This window comes from Sarcophilus harrisii, chromosome 1, assembly GCF_902635505.1.
Source record: "Sarcophilus harrisii chromosome 1, mSarHar1.11, whole genome shotgun sequence".
Taxonomy (NCBI): Eukaryota; Metazoa; Chordata; class Mammalia; order Dasyuromorphia; family Dasyuridae; genus Sarcophilus; species Sarcophilus harrisii.
In genome coordinates this window covers 661,923,439-661,951,077 of record NC_045426.1, presented here as the reverse complement: position 1 = coordinate 661,951,077, position 27,639 = coordinate 661,923,439, and the positions used below count along the sequence as shown (strand labels likewise).

At 53.9% G+C, this 27,639-nt stretch overlaps 1 protein-coding gene across 3 annotated transcripts; it reads left to right on the top strand.

The window, feature by feature from the left end:
• The first annotated feature begins 4,982 nt into the window (after positions 1–4,982).
• Positions 4,983–26,419, top strand: ANO8 (anoctamin 8). 3 transcript variants are annotated; one of them, XM_031947999.1, is made up of 18 exons: positions 4,983–5,261; positions 14,165–14,276; positions 14,435–14,567; positions 15,024–15,162; positions 15,286–15,382; positions 16,992–17,108; positions 17,503–17,630; positions 18,084–18,245; positions 18,706–18,858; positions 19,092–19,218; positions 19,787–19,842; positions 20,355–20,429; positions 21,378–22,169; positions 22,545–22,736; positions 22,963–23,094; positions 23,284–23,394; positions 23,879–24,515; positions 25,688–26,419. In XM_031947999.1, exons 1-18 carry the CDS (start codon positions 5,148–5,150, stop codon positions 26,056–26,058), a joined length of 3,648 nt encoding a protein of 1,215 aa, XP_031803859.1. In that variant the 5' UTR covers positions 4,983–5,147; the 3' UTR covers positions 26,059–26,419. The 3 variants fall into 3 exon arrangements, with proteins under 3 accessions (XP_031803859.1, XP_031803861.1, XP_031803860.1); XM_031948001.1 differs by lacking the exon at positions 4,983–5,261 and adding an exon at positions 7,197–7,319 and having other exon boundaries at positions 14,166–14,276; positions 25,688–26,058; XM_031948000.1 differs by lacking the exon at positions 4,983–5,261 and adding an exon at positions 8,828–9,755 and having other exon boundaries at positions 14,166–14,276.
• The last annotated feature ends 1,220 nt before the right edge of the window (positions 26,420–27,639 follow it).

Genomic DNA, 27,639 nt, shown 5'->3' with positions numbered 1-27,639 from the left:
TGTTTAGGAAGGCTAGTGGAGCTCCATCTTTCTCTAGCACGATTTCAGTCACCTTCTTCATAATTGGACTTTTAGGGACCGCATTCCCAATTCCCTCCACGATCATCCTTCTTAGTTCTCTCATATTTTGTCTATGCGGGGCATTATCATGGTCCCGATTAGGGTCTTTTGGGGGGGGGCGGGGTTCTGCCTCCGTGAGTCAGTGGACGTACAGCAAGCTTTCACAGCCGCCCTCCAAATTTGCCTCTGCTCCTCCCCAGCGAAGAGAATGTCTAATATGGCCATTGGCTCCCGCCCAGTGTACAAGGGAGCCCCAGGAGTGGGTGGCCCCAAATGGATCCTCTCTCAGATTCTTCAGAAAAGGGGGGACCTTCCCGCATCCGATTCCCCGTGGAGCCAAAGGAACTTCTTAGAGGGAATAAGTGGGTGAGATGAGAAGCCAGGAACGAGAAGTTCTGGGGCTTTGACTCTTGGTGGAGGAGAGCCTGCGGTGGGATAGCAGCCCTCCCGTCCCATCCCTCCGATCCACCTGGTCCTCTTCCCGAAGGTACAGAGGGATGGGGAGGAGATGGGGGGGGGCGGGGAGAAAGAGGGGAGGCTGGCTGAGGAGCACGGGGAGGATCCTCTTCCTCCATCTCCTTTTCCCTCCGTATGAAGTGCTCCGCAGCGGGCAGCCAGAGGGCAGCATACACACACTCCTCCACGCGCCGAGGTTCTAGGCTATTCACCTATTTGTTGGGCGGACCCAGTCCTCCGGGAACCCTCCTTTGGCCAGACCTTTCCTCCGAGCTGGGCCCGTTCCAAATGAAGCCGCAATATTTGATCATTTTTCTCTTGTCCTTTCCTTCGTATGTTGGTTGCTCATCCCAACTCCGTAACCTAGACCCTGACGGACGATTCCCCGGTACTTTGGGGAGGGGAACCCCACCATTCGCTTTTGACCGAGGCTTCCCCACGTCTCTTGTGGAGAGCTTTCTGTTTGCTGACTGAGAATCTCATACTCCGGGACATGACTGGGATTTCTGACGGGGTACGGCCAATCCGGGCCCAACTGGACTAATCCCCACAAGGAGCTGACCAGGATCTCTTGGAACTTTCAACCCCACAGACTCGACCTATATCCCACTCTATCTGGTCACCCCGAAATCCAGAACAAAGAGGCGTATCCGGCTCGTGACCAATCAGTGGCTCCCTTTCCCTGGGGTCGTTTCCTATTCTCGCCTTCAGTCCCCCTTCGGGTCTCCTCAGAGGAGAGTCTCCTTCACATTTGCCAGAGGGGGAGAAATCCGGGGATTAGACCCCAAAACTGTGTAGAAGGGCGGCCCATCAGAATTCAAAATCCGGAATCCGAATCAGAGATCAAAAAGATCTTTATTCTTTCCTCATGAGAAAGGGCACATCTCGAGATCTCTACAGAGGGTGGGTCTCAGGGGTTTGACAAATCTGCCCTTCCCGTGGCTGCTGCCTTCTTTGGGGGTCAGTCCCCCATGGCACTCTGCCTCATGGTGTCTTTCTCCTTCCCCCTCCCCCATACCACTCTGCTTCCCAACCCCACTTCTCCTCCTTAGAACTAACTCTTTTAGAGTGCTAAGGCCCTTTCAGGATTTAGCCTGCCAGCTAAAGGCACGCCCCAACCTCATGGGAGTGTTTCCTTTCTGCTGGTAAATGGCAAGTTCCATTAGAGAGCTTGCCTCTCCATCATTAATTATTAAAACCGCTTTCTATGCTTTCCCATTCTATTTCATATTTACCTTTCCTGGTGTCTATGGCATCCCTTCATTACATCTCTAACCTATTCCCCTAAATAAATCCTTCTTTTACCAAAAAGAATGGCTATTGTGAATTCTTCACGTGACCGAATCCCAACTTTTGGTATCTACCATCATCTGGAATCTACATCACCCACATCATTTTGAGGCCCCAAACAGATCATATTGGTATCAAACCCATCAAAATGAAACAAGCCTGAGGAAACCGCACTGTCAGCCATCCCTCATACATCCCTGCAAGGTGGATACACTTCCCCTCTAGTGAGACTCACAAAGCCTACATAACCCGGTCACCACCATCCTATTTGTCCACAGCACCCCTATCTGCCCAGCTCTTTTATTCAGCCCATTATGACTCCCAAGAATTCTCCCAACTGATATTTAGCAATTCCACTTGTTCTGGGAAAAGGTATCAATCAATATCAGTCATTAAATAAACATTTTATGAAGTACCTTCTATTGCCAGGTACCATGCTATGCAGGAGGGATGCAAAAAGAGGAGAAAGACAATTCCTGATCTCAAGAAGCTTATAATTGAATGGAAAGATAAATAAACAAATATATACAAAGCAATCTATAGAAGATAAGAAGGAAATAATTAATGGAGGAAAGGCAAAGGAATTAAGAACGGTTGAAGAAGGCTTCCTGTGGGAAGTGACATTTTAGTAGAAATTTAAAGGAAGCCAAGGGAGGTCAGTAACTGGAGCAGAGGGAAAGAGTTCCAGACATGGGGGATACCCCACCCCAGCAGAATTCAGAGAGCTAAAGATGGAAACCATTGTGACTAGATCAAAGAGTATGTGTCTGGATGGATGTTTAAGAATACTGGAAAGGTAGGAAGGGGCTAGGTTATGAAGGACTTTGAAAGTCAAGCAGAGCATTTTGCATTTTGTCCTAGTAGAAAGGGCGGGAGAAAAAAGGCCAGTGGAATTTATTGAGTAGGGAAATAGATGCTTGGACCTAAACTTCAGGAAAATCTCTTTAGTGGCTGGATGAAGGAGAGATTGGAGTGGGGAGAGACTTGAGGCAGGCAGACCCCCCAATTCTCCTGCCTCACCCATCTCCACTCCCCCAAAACCATTGCAATGATCCCAGCAGGAGGTGATAGCACTAGAGGTGTAGCAATGTCAGAGAAGAGAAGGGGTGTATCAGAGAGATGCTAAACAAGTGAAATTCCCCATTTTGGCAATAGCCTGGCCATGGAGGATAAGAGATAGGTAGTGAGGAGTCCATGATATCTAAGATAGTGAAGAGAATAGGTTTTGAGCCTGAGGGAGTGGGAGGATGGTGTTGCCCTTTACAGCTATTGGGGGTAGGGGTTAGGAGGGGAATTAATGAGTTCAATTTTGGACCTATTGAATTTACCATGTCTACTGTTGATCTAGTTTGAGATGTCTGAAAGGCAGTTGGAGATGACAGAGGAGAGATTGGGGCAGAATTAGTAGATTGGAGAATCATCAACATGGAACTATGAGCTCACCAATTTAGGTGGTATAGAAGAAAAGGACGCAGGACAAATCCCAGAAGGACACTTAAGATTAGAGGATATGAGATGGAGGCTCCAGCAGAGTGGACAGAGAAGGAGTTGTCAGAGACATAGGAGGAGAACCAGAAGGTAGTTGTACCCCAATATATGAAACGTGCAGACCCTTACCAACAATTTCCAGAGCCTTGGGATAAATGTAGTAAGAAGGAAAGTTTATTAGCTTTATTGAGAAAGGATACTCCCAGAATACCAAAGCTGGTGTTAAAAGAGAAGTATTCATGTGTTCAGCAAAGCAGATTATATAGACCCTAAAGGAAACCCACCCCCATCCCTTTTTCCCCTTTGACCTCATCTTCTGGGTCTCAGGAGGTACACTCCATTCGAGGAAATCTACCCCAGCACAAAAGCAAAGAAAACAAAATTTTTCCTAACATGTCTCACCAGATGATGAGGCAAGGACCCCTTTCCCTTCTAGTCTGGAGGTTGGACAACTTTTTAGTTTTGACTATTCATGGTCAGGATGTCCTTTAAGCTGTCAAAAACAATTTGATTTACAGGGCAAGCTACAGGATATTCTGAGCCCTTCGGAATGAGAGATACTTTCCTAGCATAAACATTTAGGCTTTAGCCCTGAGAGGACTTCATCTCACCAAAATCCTAAAGGGAAGAGAAAATCAAGAAGGAAAGAGCGATCAACGTGTTCAAATGTTGCAGAGACACGGAGGGGACTGAAGATTGAAAAAAAGGGGAAAGGATTCGGCAACTAAGAGATGATTAGCATCTTTGGAGAGCAGTTTCAGGGGAATGACAAGAAAGTCAGCTTGCAAGGGAAGGGGGAAGGGGAGTGTCGGGAATAGCGGGGGGAGGGGAGATAGAAAAGCCGCCCTGGCCTCACCTGAGCCCGCCCATCTAGCCTGTCTGGCTGACGGCTTCTTTGCCCACCTGTCTCCCAGCCCCTCGTCTGCCTCCCTGGATCCCTGTCTGCCAGTCCATCTGTCTCCCATCTTGTATCCACCTGTCTGGCATTCTTCGAGCTTCTCACCCTTTGTCTTACATCCACCTCCCATCTCTCCTCCTGAGTAACTGCCTCTTTTCCTGCCAGCCCGTCTCATCGCTGTCACACACACACACACACACACACCGGACGAGTAGGAACTCCGCACTACCCTAGGAAGGTGGTCAGAGCCCGCGGGTGGCACTGGGTCCCAGGAGGACATCTGGCCCGGCCCCCCGCTTTCACGCCAGAGACAGTCCGGGTGGCTTTTGTCCGTCTCTCATCCCAGACCCAAGGGAGGGCCGGCGGACCCCCCTCTCGCTCACTCGCGGGCGCGCTCCCCGACACCCCCCGCACCCATTTCTGGCCCCCTTTGATGGGTCGGGGCAAGCTCCGCGGTCCAGCGGGGGAAGGGCCCCGTTTTCCCATCAGGGGCGAGGCTGACCCTGCGTGCGCTGCCAGGCCGGGTCCTGGGCACATCGGCCCCAGCCCCCGGGGGGCCCAGCCAGGTCCCCAGAGCTCCCCCGGGCGCTGCGGCCGGTCCCGCCCCGGGCTGGTCCGATCTGGGGGTGCCGGGAGATGCTCCGAGGCCCGGGTCCCCCCGCAGCTCCGGGGCGGGCGCGCTCGGCCCCCCGCCCAGGCCTGCCGGAGGCGGCCAATCAGCGGCGGGGGGCGCGGCCGGCCGGGCGCTGGGGCGGGGACGGGCCCCCCCAGGATCGCGCGGCTCCGGCGGCGGCGGCGGCGGCGGCGGCTCCAGCGGCTCCAGCGGCGGCGGCTCCTTCCTTTGTCTTCCGCCAGCGCGGGCGGCGGATCCAGCCCCATGCCCCTGCGGCCGCCCCGGCTGGGCTGCGCCCCCCGCGGCCCCTGAGCGCTCCCCCTCCGGACCGCCGCCGCCACCATGCCAGACTCGGCGGGGCCCGGGGCCGGCGGCCCGGCGGAGGGCGAGCGCGGCAAGCGGCCCCCCCCGGAGGGCGAGCCCGCGGCGGCGGCGGCGGCGGGGGCCGGAGTCCTGTAAGGCGGCACTGACCGGGGCGGGCGGGGCGGGAGCTGGGGCCGGGCTGCGAGGGCAGGGGCGGGGCGGGCCCGGGGCACTGCGGCCCCGCGCCCGCCCCCCCCCCCCCGCCCCGGGCAGCGGGCTGCAGTGGGGTGGGACGGGGGCATGCGAGGCTCTGGGCACCCCAAGGCCCGGGCGCTGCGGGGCAGGGCAGGGCGGCCTCCCCATCAGTCCCCGCTGCCCCATCTCCCAAAGGGAGCGCCGGCCCAAGGGCCCGAGAGCCCCCTTTAGCCAGAGTCCTCGGTCTCCTCCTGCTCTGCGGTCCCGGTGACCTCAGATCAAGGTGAGGGGCCTTTCGGGGACCTCGGTAAGGGCAGGGGGAGGGGGCTCTGCGGGGGAACCAGGCAGCCTTGGCGGCCTCCTCCCAAAGCCAGGAGCACTTGCCCAGGTGGGACACGGACAGGGCTGAGGAAGCCGTTTCAGGAGTCAGCTCCCCGCCAGGCTGCTCCAGCCTCTAGGTTCCCCCAGGCCTTTGAGCCCCAAACCCTCCTTGTCTTTGCTGGGCCCACTCGCTGCTCCTTCCTCACCCACCTCAGGCTGCTGTCACCCACCAGAGCTGGGGTCTAATGGGGCCAAGGTCACCTGCTGAAGCCTTCCTTACAAACCCTCTTCTTTGTTTCCTGACCCCAGTGACTCCCTGGAGCCCAGATCCAAACTCAGCATCCCAGAGCGCCTCTGACTTGGAAACTAGCTCCCAAGCCCAGACCAGGAACGCCTTAGCGGATAACCCCAAACTGAGCCGAGCCCCAGAAGTAGGGAGCCCTGAGTGGTACAAATGGCAATGTTTATTGCTCCTTGGAGCACGACCGTGTGTTATAGGCCACAGACGTGTGTGTGTTTGGGGGCAATCTCTGTGCCCCAAGGCGGGACTGTCATGTAAAACAGGTGAAGCATCCTGGACAGCGCCTTCAGAGAGATTCCAAAGGTGGCAGGCACACACACCTACCGGTGCCTGACCAGCTTACTCACACACGTGTATTTGGGCAGTGGCCCACACGCCCAGGATCATTTGCAGAGCCCTGGCCCAGATCTGTAGCTAGGTTACCTGCCCAGGTACACAGGTATGCAATGCTTTCTGCAGCCTGTCCTTCTTCTCAGGCGCCTCTGATGTGGGTCAGCTTCTGGGGACACCAGCTCCCACTGGAACCATTCCACTGTTGCTTTCAACTCCAGGACTCTCAACTCCTCAAATGTGCTGATCTCGTCTCCATCCTGAGGCTTTAGCCTCTTAGCCCTTGCTGCCCCCAATCCAATTAATCTAAAAGAAAACTTCCAGGGTCCAGCCTAGATAGTGCTCAGAGTTTCCAACCGAATCCTTAATTTAAATTCCTTAGTCCCAATTTGTTATTTTACCCTCTCTAGGCCTAGAATTTGTCTTCAGATCTCCCCATTAGAGATCTGAAGATGGGCCACCTAGGTTTTCTAGATTTGAGTCCATTGGTCCATTTTGTAATCCCAGTGTAATCACTCTCAACCAATCAAAAAGCTCCATAATTACTACTGGATTTGGGGCTTCCTTTTTACTAGGCACCTGCTTAGACCTCTCCTAAGAATGAACTAGAAAAGATCTTCAATTGATGTTCCCTTCTTTTTGGACCTAGGAGAAGTAATCCCAGGCCTGAATTCTATCAATGTAGGAAAACCTGGGGTCAAAACATCTACCAAGTCAGAAGAGTTCTACTGTTCTTTAATTTATAGTCTTAGAGAATTGCCAGGGGTAATTTAGCCTCTATGTGTCAGGGAAGAACTTGAGTCCAGGTTGGACTCCAAGGCTAGCTTTGGCTCTTGGTTCATTTCAATACTGACCCTAAGTTTTTCCTATCGTCTCAAAAAAAAAAAAAAAAGTTGGGCTCATTTAACTTGATAGCTGGGTGATTTGCCCTCCTCCGTTCACAATTGACCGAACTTTTTCTGATCGTCAGGCTTGTTTCACCCAGATTTGCAGATGGGGCCCAGCCTGGATCCTTCCCAGCTGTGTGAGCTTCTGTCACATTCTGCAGGTTCTCTGCAGACAAGGTAGTTACACTCGCAGGTTTATATGGCCCATCTTGTATCCATGGCATTTTTACATACAGCTGGACATCCTCTCTCCTGTAATTACAGACTCTATAAACACCCACAGGTACCTGTGTATACACACATGCCCCTGTCCTCACCCCCAGCTGTGATGAAATCATTCTTGGCAGCTTCACATGCTGGGCACCCACCCAGGAGCATACATACATGGATATGCTGGGGCCAGAGCTTTGAGATTATGTAATATGGTCAACTCTGGACTGTCTTCACCATGACTTGACCTGGAGAAGCAGCACTGAATGGGGAGAGGAGGGATCATTTGAAGGAACAGATAATCCCAAACCATTTTCATTTGGCTTTGAAATACATGTCTCTGAGTTTGTTCTGCCAGGCCTGGGAAACTGAAGAGACTGCTTGAGTTACTTTGAGCAATAGAACTGATCTGTCAGGAATAGGAGGTGGAGCCTGGTGAAGAACTTGGCCTGGCACTGAGCAGCTACTGAGTGAAATGGAAGGAAAAGAACCAGGGATTACCTGGGATTTAGGAGACTCGGTTCTATACCTAACCCTGACTGTAACTTGTTAAATGGTCTCTAAGCTTCCTCATTTTTAAATGTGGTAAAGTTTGGATCAAGTAGTCTCTAAGGTCCCTTCCAGTTCTGACTTCCTGTGTTCTAAGGAACCTCCAAGTTCTGACACTCTCTATTCTAAGGGCCCTCCCAGCTCTGACACTGTTCTAAGGAACCTCCCAGCTCTGACACTATCTGGTCTAAGGACTCTTTCAGTTCTGGCAGTCTGTGTTCTAAGGAGTCTCCCAGCTCTAACATTCTCTGTTCTAAGGGTCCTCCCAGTTCTGACACTTTATGTTCTAGATTCCCTTCTAACTCTGGAAAAATTTGTATATTCACCAAATACCACAGGGTGCCCAAATGAAATGATTCTTACTTCTATCATCTGATGCTCAGTTATATTCCTTAGATTTTAAATAAGAGTAGTTACTGCCTAGTAATCATTTCATTTGATCCTTTGAAGAAGATGTCATGAATTTAAGGAGTGATTCTATAACTTTTTTCCTCTTCTTTCTACTTTTCTACTTTTTTCCTCCAAAAAGGCCCTCGGGTCCTTCAGTTTGCTTGGATGAGCAATAAGAACAACTCTTGAGGAGTTTGCTTTCTCTTCTGTACAGTTGCCTAATATGCACCTTTGGAGTCTTATCTAAAGTGACAGAAATGTACTGTGCAAATGTTCAAACTCTTGAGCGTGTGAGCTTCTGGAATGTGCTATCTTCATTTTAATCTTTGAAACTACTCGTGCAATTAAAAATACAATACACAAAAAGGAAAGAATGAAATGACATTTTATTCTCTGTCCTTAGTACAGACATTCTATGTCCTCAGTTCTCTTTTGATTCTGACCTTCTATGCCCCTGTATTCTGTGGTTCTTTCCATCTCTGACAGTCTAATCTGTATGTTTTAAGGTTCTTTCTAGCGCCAACATATTTTCCTTAAAGTTCTAAGATTCCATCCAGTGCTGATGCTTTGTGATTTCCACAGTTAATTCACATTCAGAATTCTGATTCTGCCCTTGGCAGTGTGTAAAATAGTCTGCCCACGTGTCCCTACACAAGGATATTCCCAGGTCTTGCTTGTCTAGGCATCCTGGTTCTCCAACAGGCCTGTCTTTCTTTCCTACTCTGGCTGGATGGCTGCATCATTCCCTGCCCCTGCTTTGTCCTGCTTAGCCTCCCCCAAGAGAGCTCAGGCTGTGCCAGGGAGCATGGGCGCTGATAGTTCTGGTCTTGTTGGCTTGGGGAGAGACTGACTGCCTTTGTCTCCAGGCTGGGGTGCCTAAAATATGCCATAGTAGAAAAAAGAATTAGATTTGTTGTCAGAGGACCTGAGGTCACATCCTGGCTGAGCTACTAACTCCTCATTTGATCCTGAGTGAATAAATGACTTTCTCCCTGGGAGCCTCAGTTTCTCTATCTGTCAAGTAAGGAACTGGATTTAATGCTTTCTGAGATCTCTCCCACTCTTTAAATCCTCTGATCTGAGAAGTCAGGAAGTCTGAGCTTTTGCCAGGTTCAGAGCAAAACTTTAGCTACTTTTGTGGAATGACCCATGGTCCCTTTGGTGGGCATGGGGATGTCAGGAGATATGTATGTGGAAGGGTTGAGGTCTTGTCTCTCAAATGTGGAGAAACCAGAATCTTCCTTGAGCTGCATGTCCCAGGGAAGCCTGCCTGTTCAGGAACTGCAAGAGTTAAGTGAGACACACGTGTGCACACCCAGAGACTTACCCACATAGAGCTAGGGAGAACCGGAAACCCTTTGAGTCAGATTGGGGTGGGGGTGGGGGAAAGAGCCAAGCAAGATCCCCGAACAGAAGATGGCTTGGTTTCCCGATCTCCTAGTCCTTGCTTGAAGTCATTTTGATGTAAGTTGGGGAAATTTGTCACTGAACATGGGTCTGGTCCTAATCTCTTCAGTCCTAGGGCATTTGTGTCTCCATAGAGACAAGCTCCTCGTTCCTTATGCCCCTTTAGGCTTTAGGGCCTGGTTTCTGGCGCTTGTGGGAGGCTAAGGCTTGTGGCAGCCCAGGCAAGGGCTCCAGGACCGGTAACTGGCTGAGTCTGGAAGAGAATCGGGGTGAAGGGAGGGAGGTGACAGGAGTCAAAGAAGCCCCAAGAAGTCTGGGAACTCCTAAGGATTGTTAGTTTGGGTGTGGGTAGACTGGCACAGCCTTTGTCCCTCCGTGCCTTCTCCCCAGCCTCCAAGGGCAATAGGATCTTGTGGCAGGGGACCTGATGCTTAGTTGACTTACTCCCATTGTGACACTTCCCTTCCCCACTATCCCCAAGCTAAGCTGTGAGCATCTAGATCTGATGACCAATAAGTCATTTATCTTCCCCTTCTTCCCTTCCCTCAGTATGAGAGAAATATCCCTAAATATGATAGAAAAAGCTTTGGAATTGGAATCAAAACACATGGTTGCAAATCCTGCTTCTTCTGCTCTTTATTACCTTGGACAAGTGAATCCCCTTCTCTGGCCCTCAGTTTCCCCAGCTGTAAAGTAAAATGCTTGGATTAGTCTCCAAGGTCTTTTCCAGCAGTGATCTTCAATAGAATCTTTGTTGGAGAAATTTCAGGTATCCCTGCCATTGTAGGTTAATATTTTTTGGCTTTTATTTCCATCTCAGCTTCTTTCTTTAAAAAAAATGTCTCTTTTTACTGTTTATATGGACAGATTTTGTTTTAGTTACCATTTGGGTGCAACAAATAGTTCCTAACAAATTTGCAAACAGCCTTTCCCTGCAAGCACAAAGTAGATTCCCCAACAGTACCATGTCATTTTCCAGTTTTTGTCAATTATCATTTATTACAGTCAGGGAACTTGGGTACCATATTGCCATGGGTCTGTGACATAATTTTACTTGCTTTTATTTATATTACAATAAGTCATTTTCTATAGAGAGGCAGTGTGGTGTAGTGAATAGGGAAGAGGGTAGGATCTTGGAACTTGAAAACCTGTGTTCAAATCCTACATGCAACCCCATATACTTGCTGTGTGAGAGAACAAGCTATTAAACTCTCAGAGCCCCCTAAGGTAATTTGAGGCAATAAAAAAGCCCTGAATTTGAAGTCAGAGGACATAGATTCAAATCCTGATTCTGCTACTTATTACCATGTCATCTTGGCTAAGTCCCTTTACATTACTAGGATTCAGTTTCCTCATCAGTAAAATAAAGGAGTTGGATCTTGGAGGCCCCTTCTTACTGTAAATCTGGGATCCTAGAAAGTTACAGCCTAATTGCAATTTGCATCAAATTTGAGTTTGAGGAAATCTCAAACCGTTATAATCACAGGCCTGGCTAAAAAGAATCATGGCTTATTTTGTGGTGGGAAATATTTTTGAAGAGGTAAGTATGGCTGAGTGGAAAGTGATCAAAATGCAAGGTTGGCTCCATTTCCTAGTCTTAGCACTTCTTAGATGTGTGACTATGGACACATTCCTGACTCTGTTAAATGGTGATAATCTTTATATTGTCTACTACATTTATATGTCACTATAAAATTCATTCATTTCATGAGTATTTTTTAAAATATCTGCTGTATGTTAAAATATCTGCACTGTAAAAGGATCTGAATAGCGTAGTGGCTAGAAAGTTGAACCTTGAAAGGCAATACTGAATTAAAATCTGGTCTTACTAGATGTGTGACTTTGGGTAAATTACTTAATTTTGGCCTGTCGTGGTTTTCTATTTTGTAAAATGAGGAGAATAATAGGACCTGCCTTGACAGGTTGTCATGAGGTTAAAATGAAATAATATTTGTGAAGTGCTTTGCAAAACCTCAGATGCAAGATATTATTAGTATTATTACTGTGTTGACTATATAAATACAAAAAAATGCAGTAATCCCTGCTCTCAAGGAGTTTGTATGAATATAGGTACATATATGCAGAATTAATACTATATATGCAAAGTAAATATTTGCATTCATTTTGGGAGAGAGGGTCCTAACTTGGTGAGATCAGGAGAGGCTTTGCGTAGAATATGATTGAGCTTCATATTGTAAGAAGTTAGGGATTCAATGAAACAGAAGTGAGAAGGGATGGCAGACAGCCAGTACAAAGACACAGAGGTGAGAGATGAACCACCTTGTTTGAGAAACAGAAGACCAATTGGCCCATACAGTATAGTATAAAGGGGGGCATGTATAATGAAACTATAAAGATAGATTGGAGCCAAGTTTTGAAGGTCTTTAAGAATCAAATCTTTTAAGAAAATTTTTTTTAATCTTTTAAGAAGCAAAGTTTCTAGCTGATCCTAGAGGTAGTAAGGAACCATTGGAGTTGATATTGAGTAGGGAAGTGACATCAGATTTATGCTTAAAGATCACTTTGGCAGCAAGATACTGGTAACAGTAAGTAGGCCAGTTTGGCTGGAACACAGAGTACATGAAGGGAAATAATGTGCAGTATGTCTGGAAAAGTTGGCTGGAACCAGATGATGGAGGGCATTAAATGCCAAATGGAGAAGTTAGTATTTTATCTTAAAAGGCAAGAGGAGTCATTAAGGAGTCTTAAGAAAGGGGAGAGACATGATCAGATCTGTGCTTTAGGAATATCATTAGCTGTGGGGATGGAAGGGAGAAGAAGGAAGATAAAGGCAGAGGGACCAATCAGGAGACTTGCAATAGTCCAAGCAAGAGGATGAAAACTTGGCCACATAAGAGGCAGGATTAGATGTCAGAGATGTTTCGGGGGGAGGGTTCAATTTCAATTGACATTACTTGGCACTTGATTGACTTATGGGGAAGGGGAGGAAAGAGAGAATGAAAATTAAAAGTGGCTTCAGTATTCTGGATCCAGGAGACTGGAAAGATAGCAGTGCCCTTGAAAATAGGGAATTGAGGAATAGGAGAGGGCTTGAAAGAGATTAGCAAAAGTAGAATATCAAAGGAACTAATGAACAAAAAGTAACAAAGTAGGGATCCAGCATGCCCAGATCTCGAACTATTACAAAAGAATTTAGTACTGGTTTAAAAAAAAAATTAGATTAGTGGAACAAACCAGATAAGCAAAACAGAGTCAGAAACAAAGGAAGTAGTAATCCAAAATTTAATAAGCCTGATAATATAGGACCATGGAATTAGAGGAGCAAGGGATGTTCTGGAGGCTATCAATCAAATTCTCTCATTTTACAGATAAAAAAACCTGAGACTCAAAGATTTAGGGAATTTGCCTAAGGTTCTAACTCTAACTCTATGGAATGGCAGGATCCAAATCTAAATCTCTTGACTCCAGGTTCAATATTCTTTAAAAGATACCACTTTATTGAGATGTTTTGTTTTTTTTTCTTGTGCAGCATGATAAATGTGGAAATACGTTTAGAAGAACTGTACATATTTAACCTATATTGGAATACTTGCTGTCCAGGGAAGGAGGGAGGGAGAAAAAAATTGGAATACAAGGTTTTGTAATGATAAATGTGGAAAACTATCTTTGCAAGTATTTTGAAAAATAAAAAGCTATTATAAAAATAAAATAAAATAAAAAGCAAAAACAAAACAAAAACAAAAAAGATACCACTTTGTAAATAGTAGTGGTTAGTTTTGGTAGGACTTCACTTTTTTTCTAATACATTTAAGTATGAGGTGCATTGGCTAGAGTGCTGAGTTCAAATGCAGTCTCAGCCATTTTTACTAGATATGTGACCCTGGGCAAACTATTTAACCCTGTTTCCTCATCTGTAAAATGAGCTGGAGAAGGAAATGTCAAACCACTCCAGTATCTGGACAAGTTGGACAAGCCAGAAAACAGCTAAACAAGATGTTAGATTACAGCTCTAAGTTGGAAGGGACTTCTGAGGCTATCTTCCTCGTTTTTTTTCATCATTTTTTTTTAGTAGATGAGGAGAAATAAGGCCCAGACCAAAAAAAAAAAAAAAAAAAAAAAAAATCAGAGGCAGGTTTACACACAGAGTTGGCGATTTTTTTCTCCCTAAACCACATTCCCTCTATTTTCCCCAAAGCCCTCAGAGGTTGACAATACAACGAGTATTATCTCCATTTTACAAAGAAGCAAATGAAAACTCAGGGAGGGAACATGGCTTAGCGGGATCTAAGTTCAAACCCGGCCTCAGACACTTAACACTTAGCAGCTGTGTGACCCTGAGCTAATCCCTTAACCCCGATGCTTGAGCAAAATAAAATAAAATAAACTTAAGAGAGCTGCAGTTTCACAAGGTCCGAACCAAGATCTGAATCCAGGTTTCCCGTCTCCACGTCCAGGGCTCTGCCACATCCTTGGGTCTCACGGACCCTTTTCTTTCTCTTTTCCCAGACAAGCTGTTTGGGAAGCGGCTGCTGCAGGCAGGGCGCTATATCATGTCCCACAAATCCTGGATGAAGACGGTGCCCACGGAGAACTGTGATGTGCTCATGACCTTCCCAGGTACCCCACCTGCCCAGGCCCTAACTCTTGGGAAGGCCCGCTTTCTCCGGGAGGGAGAGAGGGACGGACCCTGCTGGGACTGGGGAGGAGGGGGCTCTGAGGACCCTCCGAGGGACCGTCGGGAACCCGGCTGCTTCCTCTGCCCCCCCTCCCCTCAGACACTACTGACGACCACACTCTGCTGTGGCTTCTGAATCACATCCGCGTGGGTATCCCGGAGCTCATAGTGCAGGTCCGGCACCACCGGCACACACGGACCTACGGCTTCTTTCTCACCGCCACCTATGAGAGGCACGTTCAGACCCTGGGCCCCCCCCCCCTCCGGCCCAGCCCGAGCCCGGCTTCCCCTCCCCAGCTCTCCTCCAAGCATCCCCTCTCCCCTCCCCCGGCTTGAGGCCTCCTCCTCATTCATCATTCTCCAGCCCCCTGCAGCTCTGGGCTCCCTCCGCATCCATCTCCTCCCCCCTCGGCTCCCCGTTTGTGGGTTCTTCCCCGTCCCTCCATCTCCTCCCTGAGGGCTCTGGGACCCCTCCCTGAGCATGTCCCGCCCCCTGCTGTGAAGCTGAGCCCCAAGCATCTTCCCACCACCAGCTCCGGGCCCCCCTTCCCCCCCAGCTTCCCCACGAATCCCTGGCAGCCCCGCCCTCGGCTCTGGCCCCTCGCTCCGTTCTCCCCTCTGCACGCCCCGCGCCCTCAGAGGCTCCGTTGGGGGAGGGACCTGCGGTGACCCCAGCCCCCTCCCCCCAGCCTGCTCCGCGGGGCCGATGAGCTGGGGCTGCGGAAGGCCGTGAAGGCCGAGTTCGGCGGCGGCACTCGGGGCTTCTCTTGCGAGGAGGACTTCATCTACGAGAACGTGGAGAGCGAGCTGCGCTTCTTCACCTCCCAGGTGCGCCGCCCCCTCGGGCCCAACACTAGGGGAGGGGCGGGGGGGGGCTCCCCTTCTCACCCCCGCGGCGGGCGGCCCTGGGGAAGGCCCAGAGGCACTCCATCCCCCCACCCTCCCCCGCAGGAGCGGCAGAGCATCATCCGCTTCTGGCTGGAGAACCTGCGGGCCAAGGCCGGGGAAGCGCTGCACAACGTGCGCTTCTTGGAGGACCAGCCCATCAGTGAGTGCGCGCCGGGGGAGGGGTCTGGCGGGCGGCGGGCCGGGGCCAGGAGGACCTACCCCTCCCGAGGGAGCCAGAGGAGAAGGACCTCTTGGGAGGGCCCCCCACCTGTCCATCAGCCTCCGTCCCTCCCCTATGGTGGGGACAGGTGGGGGGGGCGGAGCCGTGAGAACTGCCGCATGATGGGGTGTCGTCAGATCTGGGGTTGGAGGACCTGCTAATGAGTGAGGGTTCAAGGGAGGGGCCTAGGGAGAAGCCCTCCCTAAAAGTGCCTGCGTTCCAGGGGACGAAGTTGTGGAGCTTGTTCTAAAGAGCTAGTGGGGGGGGGTGTGTGCAGGGAAAGAGCCAGCACTGGGTCAGGAGACCTGGATTCTCCTAACATCTTTCCTCACTTCTGTCATCTTGGTTGGACGAGCCGCCTCTTCTGCTGTCCTCAGTTTGCTCATCCATAAAATAGGGAAAATTATCCTTTCCCACCCCCTCACCAGGTATTATAACTGGGAAAACACCTTAGTGCAGGCAAAGTTATTATGTATCATAATTATGGTAACCACTAATGAATAATTACTTTTGCTCTGATCAGAATTATCACTAATTGCCTAAAGTATTCTCATAACATAATTATGTTGACAATTAACATAATTTGACAATAATAAATATAGCCATCATCATCATAACATAGGGATTAGACAGGACTTGGAGCCTCTTTGTCTCTCTCCCTCTTTAGCCACCCTCCTGCATGAGTGCACACACACATCCTCTGAAAAGTACCCAAAAGATTGTATTTCTCATTGTAAAAATTATTTCAGGTTCCACCCACACTTAGGTACAGACCCATATACACATATATAGGTCAGAAAATTATAGTTTGTAGAGCTGGGAAGGCCCTTGGGGCTTAGAATGTCAGAGCTGAGAGAAATCTCAGGAAACATCTAGTCCAATTCTTTCATTTTACAGATGAGGAAACTGAGGCTTAAGACACTTAAATGAGATCGTAAGCAGAAAAAGGGATTCCTGATCAAAAAGCCACACACACACATGTGCAGAACGCATGCACACTAACCTATTTTGAGGCAGAACCCTGAGAACCTTGTTCTCCCAGGGCATCTCCAGGCTTGGGAAATGGGTTGGAGAGGTGTGAATTGTGTCTGTAGCTTGAAAGTTAGGGGCCTTTCAAGGGCAATTGCTCCAACAAATGGTCTGTAAATTCCCTGTGTCGCTGTCTGTGGTGCTGAACGAGGAAAGGGAAGGCTCTATCCTCTGGAGAAAGCCTTGAATGACGTGGGGGAATGTCTGGGGGGCAGGAAGTGATTGATAGTATAGAGATTATCCAACTAAAACCCCAGCCTGGATTAAAGCTATATGGGACAACTGAGTCTTCCAGTGAAGAGGAAGGCTCTACTGGACTCAGAGCCCACTTCTTTTCCTTTCCTCTCACCCCAGTCTCATTTTTATCCTCACCAACACTCAAAGATGAAGGGAATATTTTTCTCATTTAGAAAACCAAAAAATAGGGCTCAGGGGAAGGCGGGGACTTAACCAAAGTCATGCCCAGAATTGGTAACTGTCAAGAACTAGATTTGACAAGTCTCCATCCCTCCTTCCCCAGTCCCAGAGTTGGCTGCCCGTGGGATCATCCAGCAGGTGTTCCCAGTACATGAGCAGAGAATTCTTAACCGGCTCATGAAGTCCTGGGTGCAGGCTGTTTGTGAGAACCAGCCTCTAGGTAAGGTGGGGACTTGCATCCTCCCCTTCCCACTGTGGTCTTTGTCCCATCTCCTTTGGTCTTAATGGTCAGCCATTCCCTCTCCATGTAGAAGAAAACACGGTCCCTCTTTCTGTCTTATTTGGACGTGTCCCTGGCTAGTTTTAACTTCCTCTCCTTGCTCGGGGCTTGCACATGGACTGAAGACCACCTGATCTCAACTCCTTTCCCATGCCACAAGAAGCCTTCTCCTTTTCCTATGTAGCCCCTTCTCTTTCTTATCCAGCTGCATTGTTCCCCCCATTCACCAGCCCCTTCCTCCAGTCCCAAAGGGAGATCCTTAGAAGGGGAAGGGGGGATGGCTTAGTTCTTATCATCTGGCCCCAAGCCAAAAGCCTGCTTCTTTGGATCCCAGATGAGATTTGTGACTACTTTGGCGTGAAGATTGCTATGTATTTTGCCTGGCTGGGTTTCTATACCTCTGCCATGGTCTACCCAGCTGTGTTCGGTTCTGTGCTCTATACCTTCACTGAGGCTGACCAGGTGAGCCTTCCCTTGGGAAGACGTGGATGTCCCAGATTACACCTGGGGAGATTTACCCAGAAGTCACAGAGATGTGGAGACACGGGTCCCAAAAGAGATATGATGCTTGGGCAATGGGGAGAACTGAGATTCAGTGAGACTTGGGGAGATTTGGGAACTCTCAAGAAGACTTGAGAAGACTTTGGGCCTTGGGGCAATGTAAGAAGTCAGAAGCAACAGGGGTTCAGGGAGCCAGATTATTACAGAAAGATGATGCAAGAGGAGGCAATGTGGGGAGAGCACATGGGGGTAGGAAAGGGCAGAGGAGGAAGACCACTCTTTGGCTTAGCACAGAGCCTGGCACTTTAATATTTATTGGGTGGGATTGGCTCTGAAATTAGAGATGGAAGTTGCTAGGTCTGGGATGTTCCTGCTTTGTCCTTTTCCTTTCATTGTCCCTCTGGATTCCCCCAGACCAGCCGGGACATCTGCTGTGTAATCTTTGCCATTTTCAATGTGATCTGGTCTACACTGTTTCTGGAGGAGTGGAAGCGCCGTGGGGCTGAGTTTGCCTATAAGTGGGGGACCTTGGACACCCCCGGAGAAGCCATTGAGGAGCCCCGGCCCCAGTTCAGGGTGAGCTATTCAGTCCCCCCGAGGTCCAGACCCCATCCCAGGCACTTGAAGACAAGGTGGGGACTCTGGAGATTAGACCTCACGGTCCCTGGGAGCACAGTGCACATGAGGCTGACTCCGAAGTCACACTGAAGGGACGGGAGCAACTCAGAGGCTGCCTGGAGGAGATGCTGGACCCAGGTAGGACGAAGGTGTTCCAGGCTCCGCCCCAGGACCAGGACTCATCCAGCATGGCGTGGTGGGAGAGGCAGGAACCGTCCCTCCCGCGGGTCTCAGGTTCCTCATGGAAGACGAAGTGACTGATCTCTGTGGTCTCTGAAGGCTGTTTCTCCAAAGGGCTGAATAGCAGAGGGCCCTGAATACGGGTTTACTTTGTCCTCAGAAGCGGGGTTCCCTTGGGAGTTATGGAAGGTCCCTGAGCTGGGGGACCAGAGCCCCTCAATCATGCCTCCTCCTCCAGGGCGTCCGGCGGATCAGCCCCGTGACCAACGCTGAAGAGTTTTATTATCCACCTTGGAAACGGCTCCTCTTCCAGCTGCTGGTCAGCCTGCCAGTATGTGCCACCTGCCTCATCGGGGGCTTCCTGCTCATGCTCGGCTGCTTCCAGCTGCAGGTGAGGTGCCCTCCTGCCTCCTCCTCCCCCAGACCTTGGTCCCGCCTCAGCCCAGGCTGAATGCAGACCCTGCAGCCAGGATCCCACCCCCGAGCTGCTGCTAGGACCAAGCTGCCCCTGAGTCCAGCCCGACCGTGGCCAGGCCCAGGCAGTACCCAGGATCCCAGCTGCCAACGGCCTGAGCCCGTCCCTGCTCAGTGCTGACCTAGTCCTCTTCCTTCCCTGCCGGGCAGGAGCTGGTGCTCAGCGTGAAGGGGCTGCCGCGCCTCGTCCGCTTCCTGCCCAAGATCGGCCTGGCCCTCTTGGTCAGCGCCTGCGCCGAGGCCTACAAGAAGCTTGCCTACTGGCTCAATGACATGGGTATGCGAGGGACCCACCTGCCTAGAGAAGAAACCCCCGGCCTCCGCCCCTCAGGCATCTCAGGCTGGGAGGGAGCAGGAGGATGGGAAGCCATCACTGGCTGGAAGCACTGGGGAAGGGCATCAAGTAGAGATGGGCCTTCTGGGGGCCAGAGTGTCATCACTTGGCCCTTTAGTGTTCTCCATGTTTAAAACCTCGGGCGGTTCGCAGCCCAGACCAGTCCATGAGACTTGGCCCAGAACACTCCCCAAACAGAAGGCACAGAGAGGCCCGGGAAAGCCGCCCGCGGGATCCTCCAAAGCCTCACCGCTTGGTTTCAGAGACCCCGATCTTCCCATCCAAGCCACTGATTGGGTTGGCCGGAGACTCTGGTCCCTCCGTGGCCTGCTGCCTCCAGGCAGCCTCTAGCTGCAGACCCCCTCATCAGGGTTGTTGGCAGCAAGGGTTGCCTCCCTATTCTCACAACTCAAGTATCCTACCTCAGCCTGGGTTAATGTGGGGAGGGGGGACCATCCAAGACCCCAGCTCCCCAGCCCTGGCAACTGCCCCACCCCCTCTCCTTTGGCAGAGAACTACCGCCTTCAGAGTGCCTATGAGAAACACCTCATCGTCAAGATAGTTTTGGTGAGTGAGGGGTTGGCTGTGCCTGGGGTCGCACTCCAAAACCAGGGATTTTCCAAGAGTATTGTGAGCCAAAAGTCTCAGTTCCCACATAATCAGTGGAGTCAGTCACTGCCCCCAAACTGGAATCACAGCAGACGCCCGGGGCCCTGGATACCCTGCTGGGCTTTGATTTGGGCCCAAGCCGAAGGTTGGGTTCTATGATCCTGGGTGTTCTTGGTCCTGGCTACACCGTGGGGGAGACCGAGGGGGGAGGAAGAGCCAGCCTTTTAAATCGGAGGTTCAGTTCCTATTGACCGGAAGGGCTGGAGTCGGTCAGGAAGGACTTTGCAGAGGTGGGACCAGAACAATGGCTAAGGTTTTGAGGAGAACCTGGGGAGGATATTCTAGACTGAGGGAAGAAAGGAGCGAGCCTAGTGCCTGTTGAGGTTGGCAGGTGTAGGATGTCCTTGCTTGCCTCAAGGCCCTGGGCTCCCCAGACTCAGCCCCCTCTCTCCCACCTACCCTCCACCCAGTTCCAGTTTGTAAACTCGTACCTGAGTCTTTTCTACATCGGTTTCTACCTCAAGGACATGGAGAGGCTGAAAGAGGTAAGAGACCCCCATGACCGTGGCCTGAACTTTTTGGCTTTTTGGCTCCCAATTGGGCTCCAGTCCCGGCCCTTCTCCCCTTCTCCCCACCCCCGAGCCTCTCTCTGGCAGATGGAACAAGGGAGCCGGGAGCCAGGGCATCCCCCGAGCTGGCCCTGCAGCCACAGCCTCCAGTCCTCCATCACCCCCTCCCCTCTCCATCTCCCCCTCTCCCTGTTTCCTTGCCACTCTTCTCCCTCTGCCCTCTCCCAGTGACTTCCTGAGCCCCCCTCTCCTCTCTGCCTGTGTCTCTCTGTCCGTCTCTCTGTCTGTTCTGCCACCCGTCCTGTCCCTGTGTCCGTCCCTCCACAGCTCCTGCTCATCCTCTCTCTCTCCCAAAGCCTGGAGCGCCAGCTCCGAGCGGCTGTCGTCCCCTACGCCGCCCTCCGTCTCCAGCTCCTCCTCTTCTCCTTCCAGGGTCTCCTGGCTCTGGCCAAGGCCAGAGTACGGGCTGGCGTAGGTGGGGTCATGCGGAGGGTGTGGCCAGCCAGGCCAGCGAAGGGGACGGGCAGGGATGGAGTGTGGGGCCGGGAAGCTGGGTCGGGGAGCTAGGAGGGGGCCCGGGGGGGAGGGGAAGTGCTGACCAGGCGTCTGCAGGTGGGGTCCTGAAGCCCAGGCCTTTGGGGAGAGGAGGGGGGATCGCTGGGGTTTCCTAATTTTCCCACTTAACCCTCCATGGGAGAGGAGCACCCTTAGAACCTAGACCATCAAGAGCTCAGATCATCCACTCCAACATGTTGGGGAAACTGAGACTCACAACAGGAAAATGCTTTGGCCAGTCCCTCAGGGCATTAAGGGAGGGTGGGCTTGGTGACTACACTAGTGACCCTCCTTGGGTGCTCCCCTTCCCCTCAGCCCCTGTGCTCTCCTCCCCCGGGTCCCTCCCAACCCTGCCTCTCTCTCCCCCAGATGTTAGCCACCCTGCTCATCACCCGTCAGTTCCTGCAGAATATCCGGGAGGTGCTGCAGCCACACCTGTACCGCCGGTTGACCAGCGGGGACCTGAGCGCCCACACGCTCTGGGAGTTCTCCAAGACCTTCCTGCAGCTGCTCACCCACAGGCCACCTGTCCCAGAGGCCCGGCCCCGAGAGCCCCTGGCAGGGCCACCTGAGCCCAGGGCCCAAGAGGGCAGCGGGGGCCGCAAGTGCCTCAATGGGGGCTGTGGGGTCCCCGAGGAGGAAGAGGAGGAGCGGCGGAGGCGGGCTGGGGAAGGAGGGGAAGAGGGGGGCGGTGGGGGGGGCGGAGAGGAGGAGGAGGACGACGACGATGAGGAGGACGAGGAGGAGGAAGATGAGGAAGAAAGCCTTCTGGACTGCAGCCTAAAGCTAAGGAAGGTGAGCTTTGCCGAGCGGGCTGAGCGGCAGCGACGGGCAGGCCCGACGGGTCCCGAGAACTTCCTGGAAGAGGGCAGCCCAACCATGGTGGACAAAGGCCTGGACCCGGCCGCCGTGTTCGCCTTGTGTGAGGATGAAGAGGATGCTGAGGAGCCTTCCGACAGCCCCAGCCGGGAACCCCCAGAAGCCCCTGGGAGTCTGCGCGGGGAAAGGGCGGGTGGGGAGGGTGACGAGGCTGAAGCCCCGGGCCCCGGGGAGGATAAGCGGCGAAAGCACAACCGCACGTCCTGGATCGACCCGCCTGAGGAAGATTATTCCCCCCAGCTGACCCAGGCCGAGCTGGAGAGCTGCATGAAGAAATACGAGGTGAGCCCTGCAGAAGGGCCCAGGCCTGGACCCCGAGGGCGTCAGGGAGTGATGCGGAGGCCCTCTGAGAGAGGGGACGGGCGGAGGGGCAGGAGCTGGGGGCCGCTGGCTCTAGGGCAGGCCTGCCCTCCTCTGACCCCGGGCTCCTCTGCAAACGGAGAGCCGGGGGTCTGGAAGAACGCAGCGCACCGAGCTGGGCACGAGTCGGGAAGACTCCGCTTTGCCTCAGGGGGACTTCCCCTGCGGCCTCCATTTCCCTCTCTGTCAAATCGACCGGAGAAGTGAATGGCGGACCTTCCCCGACCCCGTGCTGACATTCTGGGTCGTTATGGGATTCGGGGCGGTGGCATTAGCGGGATCTGTATCCCCCCCCAGGACCCCTTCCAGGACTACCAGGAGATGTTTGTCCAGTTTGGCTACGTGGTGCTCTTCTCCTCCGCCTTCCCCCTGGCTGCCCTCTGCGCCCTCATCAACAACCTCATCGAGATCCGCAGCGATGCCTTCAAGCTGTGCACAGGCCTGCAGCGGCCCTTCGGGCAGCGGGTCGACAGCATCGGGCAGTGGCAGGTGACGCACACGGGGGGGGGGGGGCACGGTCAGGGAGGGCACCCACACCAGGCCCGGCCAAGGAGCTCGTGGGGGGGAGGGGGAAGGAGGGCCCTAGGGATGAGGGCCCCCCCCTGACGGATGAGGGAATCGGGGAGGGGGCCCCAGTAGGAGGAGGTTCCCCGGGGGATGAAAGCCTGTGGGGGTGGATTAGGTGACACTTCTGCCTGTCCCCTTGACCCTGCAGAAGGTGATGGAGGCCATGGGCATCCTGGCCATCGTGGTGAACTGCTACCTGATTGGCCAGTGTGGACAGCTTCAGCGCCTCTTCCCATGGCTGAGCCCAGAGGCTGCCATCATCTCCGTCGTGGTGCTGGAGGTACAGAGGGGCCGGGCCGAGGGCGCCCTGGCATGAGCCGTGCTGACCCGCCGGAGGGGGGGGTCCCCGCTCAGCCTTCCCCCTGCCCCGGCTTCCTTTCCGTGGGGCCTCGGAGGCCTGGCCACCGGCATGTCGGGGAGGGCCCGGGGCCTCCTTGCTCACACCTGTCTCTCCCCTTCCCGGCCGCAGCACTTTGCCCTGTTTCTGAAGTACCTCATCCAGGCGGCCATCCCTGACATCCCCGCCTGGGTGGCCGAGGAGATGGCCAAGCTGGAGCACCAGCGGCGAGAGGCCTTCAAGGTGAGCGTGTGCTCCCCATCCGGAGCGAGGCACCCCGCCGACCCACTCAGGACCAGGACGCATGCCCCGCTCAGTGGGGCCTCAGTGGGGCCTCAGTGGGGCCTAAGGGGGCCCTCCCGACGGCGGGTCCCTCCCAGCAGTTCCCTGACTGTCCTGGCATCTGCTCCCCGCCGTGGCTCCCCTTCTCACCCTGTCCTCCGATGGCCCTCCTAGTCTGATCTATCGACGCTCATACTCAGCCCCCCGCTTTCTCCTCTGCCACCCTCCAATGTCAGTCTCTTCCAACGCCCAGCTCTCTCTCACCTGTCCCCCCATATGTGGCCATTCGGATTCCTCTGGTCTCCCACCTGTGGCTCCCTTTCTCCTGGGCCCGCCATCCTCCCTACCCCCACTCCCTTGCCACCCGGTTTCCCTGGCCCACCTGCCCCCGCTCTCGGGACCCCCTGTGCCCGGCCTTCCCCCTGACCCCCCCGGCTCTCCCCAGAAACACGAGCGCCAGGCTCAGCACCACTACCAGCAGCAGCAGCGGCGGCGGCGGGAGGAGGAAGAGCGGCAGAGGCACGCGGAGCACCACGCCCGGCGGGAACGTGAGGCTGGGCGTGAGGAAGGCCGGGCTGAGGGCAGCGGGGCAGAGCTTGCCCCCGAGAAGGCACCGGCCAAGGCCAAGGGGGGGCCCGGCCCCGACAGGCCCAAGAGGCCGGGCTCCCTGCTCGCCCCCAACAATGTCATGAAACTCAAGCACATGATCCCCCTCCAGGGGAAGTTCCTGTCCTCATCCTCTTCGTCATCCTCCTCCCCTGCAGGGGGTGCCGGCCCAGCCACCCGCCAGCCGCAGGCCCCCTCACCCACGGGGGAGAACCGCCTGCCCGCCTTCCTCAGCTTTAAGTTCCTCAAGTCACCAGAGGCCAAACGAGACCAAGAGCGCAGCCACTCGCCTCCCAAGCCCTTCCACGCCGGCAAGCTCTTCCCCTTTGGGGGCCGAGCGGAGCCCGCCACAGCTAACGGGGCAGGCGGGGGGCAGGCGCGGCCCGACAGCGCTCCCGGCAAGGCCCAGCGGCCCGGGCTGGCGGACGAGGCCGGCGGGGAGGAGCCAGAGGCCCGTGCAGAGGAGGAAGGCTCAGGTCATAAGCTTTAACGTGGGGTGGGGTGGGGACCTAGGGAACACCCGGGTCCCAGTTACCAGAGGATTGAGGGGCAGATGCAAGGACAAAGGGGGCCTGGCTGGGGAGGGGGAAAGCCATAGGTTCCTTCTGCTGCATCTGACCCTTGGAGGTGAAAGGGTATGGAAACTAGGGACTCCTCCCAGTTCCTTTGGGTAGGGGTAGCTCCTCAAACCCAGGGCCCCCCAGGAAGGCACTCTGCTCTAGAAGCTATGGGTACAGGTTTCAGAGACAGCAGGGGTGGTCTGGATAGCCCCCCTCCCCATTTCCTGCCCTGCCCTCCTAGGACAGGCCACCCCTGCATGGCTGACCTGCCCACCTCCATGGCCTTCCCTCCCCCCTGCCTCTATGCAAACCCCAGTGCCCCCAGCCTTAGCTGGGCTGGCCCAGGGATCTGTCCTCTGGGAGGAGACCTCAATCAGGGAGAAGGGGCGAGCTGGGAGTGGTCAGTCATCAGCCGGTCTGAGACCCAGGAGCAGGGCTGGGGGGCTGGGTCCCCAGGCCCCAGAGACCCCAGCCGCAGCCCCAGGCTGTTCCGCAGAGGCTCAGCCCAGCCAGGCCACAGGCACAGCAGGGAGTTTCTCATCAGTGCTGTTCGGCTTGGCACTCCCACCCCCTCCCACCCAGCCCAGCAAAGCCTGAGCCAGAGGGAGAAGCCGGTATCGGGCAACACCTTGGGAGCCCTCCCTCCCCTGGCCCCCCAGTCTGGGAGGGGTTAGGGGCTCCGAGGCATGGGGCTGGACCCGATGAGCTTCCCCTGCCTCTCCTCTTCCCCCCTGAGCCATTGTCTAGAAGCAATAAAGCCTTCCTTGGGGGTAAGGGCGGGCCCCAAACCTACCCCGGCCCAGCTTTTCTGTGCTTGGTGCCAACCCTGGGGCACAGGGCTATGGGCAGTGTTGGGTGGGGGTGGGACCAGGTTAGACTTTTTCTGGTTCTTAAAGGGGATAAGTAGCAGGGAACCCCCTAAGGAAGAACCTCCACTCCTGACCCCAGATTGGGGAATGCCACTTTGTGCCCAGGGGCAGCTTGTCTGAAGCCAGTGTGAAGCAGGGGCAGTGCCAGCCAGGCCCTAGTCCTTTTGGTCTAGCCCCCAAGGGCACCGCACTGGAACTGCCCCCTCTCCCCTTCCGCAGGGACAGCGCAGCCAGCTTCTGGCGTCCCCTCCCGCGTCCATCGCCGGAGCCCTGCACCACCACGCTGCTCCTGCCCACCGTCACCCAATACGCCCCCGCCCACGAGCTGCTGGCAATGGGAGGGCCCCTGGAGTTGTGGGGGAGAGGGGAGTGCCGCTCGAGGAGAGGGCCACGGAGCCGAGTGCCCCCCCTGTGCCCGGGCCCCAGGGAGCCCTGCCTGGGTCCCTGCCCCCCTCCCTGCAGCCCCAGCTCAGGGTGGTGACAGGTTCTCCAGCCCCCCGCTCCCGGGGCCCTGCCCTCTGCCCCCAGCTGACAGCCCCAGCCCCAGCCCCAGCCCCCAAGCCATCTGCTGGCCAGCTGGGTGGCACTAGGTAGCCCCCTCCTCCCCACTACTCCACCCTCCACTCCTGGAGCCCTGGGCTTTCCTTCATTCACATATGCAATATGAGTTATTAAGGCAAGGAGCTGAGGCTGAGCATGGCCAGTGAGGGCCAGCCTGTCCTCCCCAGGCCAGGGGAGGCAGCGGAGTGGGGGAACATATATATCTGGCTGCTGCAAGCCAGCCTAGCCTGGCCCGGCAAGTGGACTGGGGGGGTCAGGATCCAACCGTCCCAGGATGTTTACTCCCCAGCCACTCCCCAGGGCTCTGAGGGTTGGCCACCGTTCAGAGGCAAAGAGGAAAAGGCAAGTGTTTTGCCGTCTTCTTTCTTTCAATCTAGAAGGAAATACCTAATGGGGATTATTTTGATTTCTTCTTAATTTATTTTGTCATATTTTTGTAAACTTTGCAGAAATGCAATAAAACTATATTTCAACAAACCTGTCTGGTGGGGACATACTAAGTAGAGTGATGACTCCCAAGGCACCTTCACCTGAATACCCAGCTCTCCCCTCATTCTTATCCTCAGACCAGGAACCCCCCTTCATTCCACCTCCAACACCGCACCCCCCACCAGCTGCCATTTCTTCGTGGCTCAGCCCTGATCCTTCAAAACTCCAAGGGTCTGGGATCAGGGAGTGGGCCCAGAAAGCCTGAGCCATGGACTATGATCTGGTCCCCTCCTCCCTCCTCACCTTGGGGCCAGCACTGATGACTGGGCAAGTGCTTCAGGTTTCCATCCACAACAGCTCCCTTCCCCCATCCCCTAGATTCTTTTGGCCCTGCCCTGCTTCCTTTCTGGCTTCTGGACCCTGATGAACCCGCAGGGTAAGGCTGGCCCTAGGCCCAAGATCCTGAGAGGCCCCTAAAAGTCTCCACTAATAGAGGAATCACATTTCTGCTCCGTGGGCATCAGGGTGGCAATGGGATATCGTGGGGAGGAGGGAAGAGCTCACACCTAAAGTTGCAGGACTCGAGTCCTCCCCTTGACCCTAAAGCCCACCTGGCCTGTTTCTGGGAAGGACAGAGAAGAAATTCTTTTATTGTCTATTAGCCCCCCAAGGACAAGAGGAGGCTTGAGAAGTTATAGTGGGTGGGGACCATTGGAGCTGACACCGGTGAGTTTTCCCAAGGGGGCAAGTGTTGAGGCAGAGCCTGGACCTCACTTGGCAATGGATGGGTCATCAGGCTGGCTGCCCGCTTAGGTCACTTCCAAGTGCAGAGCCCGGAGGCACCTGGACAGGTTAAAGCAGCGCACTGGCCCTCTGTGTGATTGACTTGGCACAAAATGAAGCCACAGGCCCCAGCAGGAAGCTGGAAGCCCCTGCTGGGATCTGGGACTCCCCAAGTCAGAAAAAAAAACAAACCCCAAGCAGGCAGGACGGGACACCAAGTGCCCACCCCTTTGAGGGAGGTGGCAAGCAGCTGGGAGCCAAGGGGACGGGAGACGGGAGGCAGGAGGGCAGAAGCCAGGCTCAGACTATATCAAGTACCTAACACGGTGTACGGCATTGGGTACGAAAAGCAAAACCAAACCAAGCCTGCACTGACCATCCCTGTCTTAAAGGAGCTC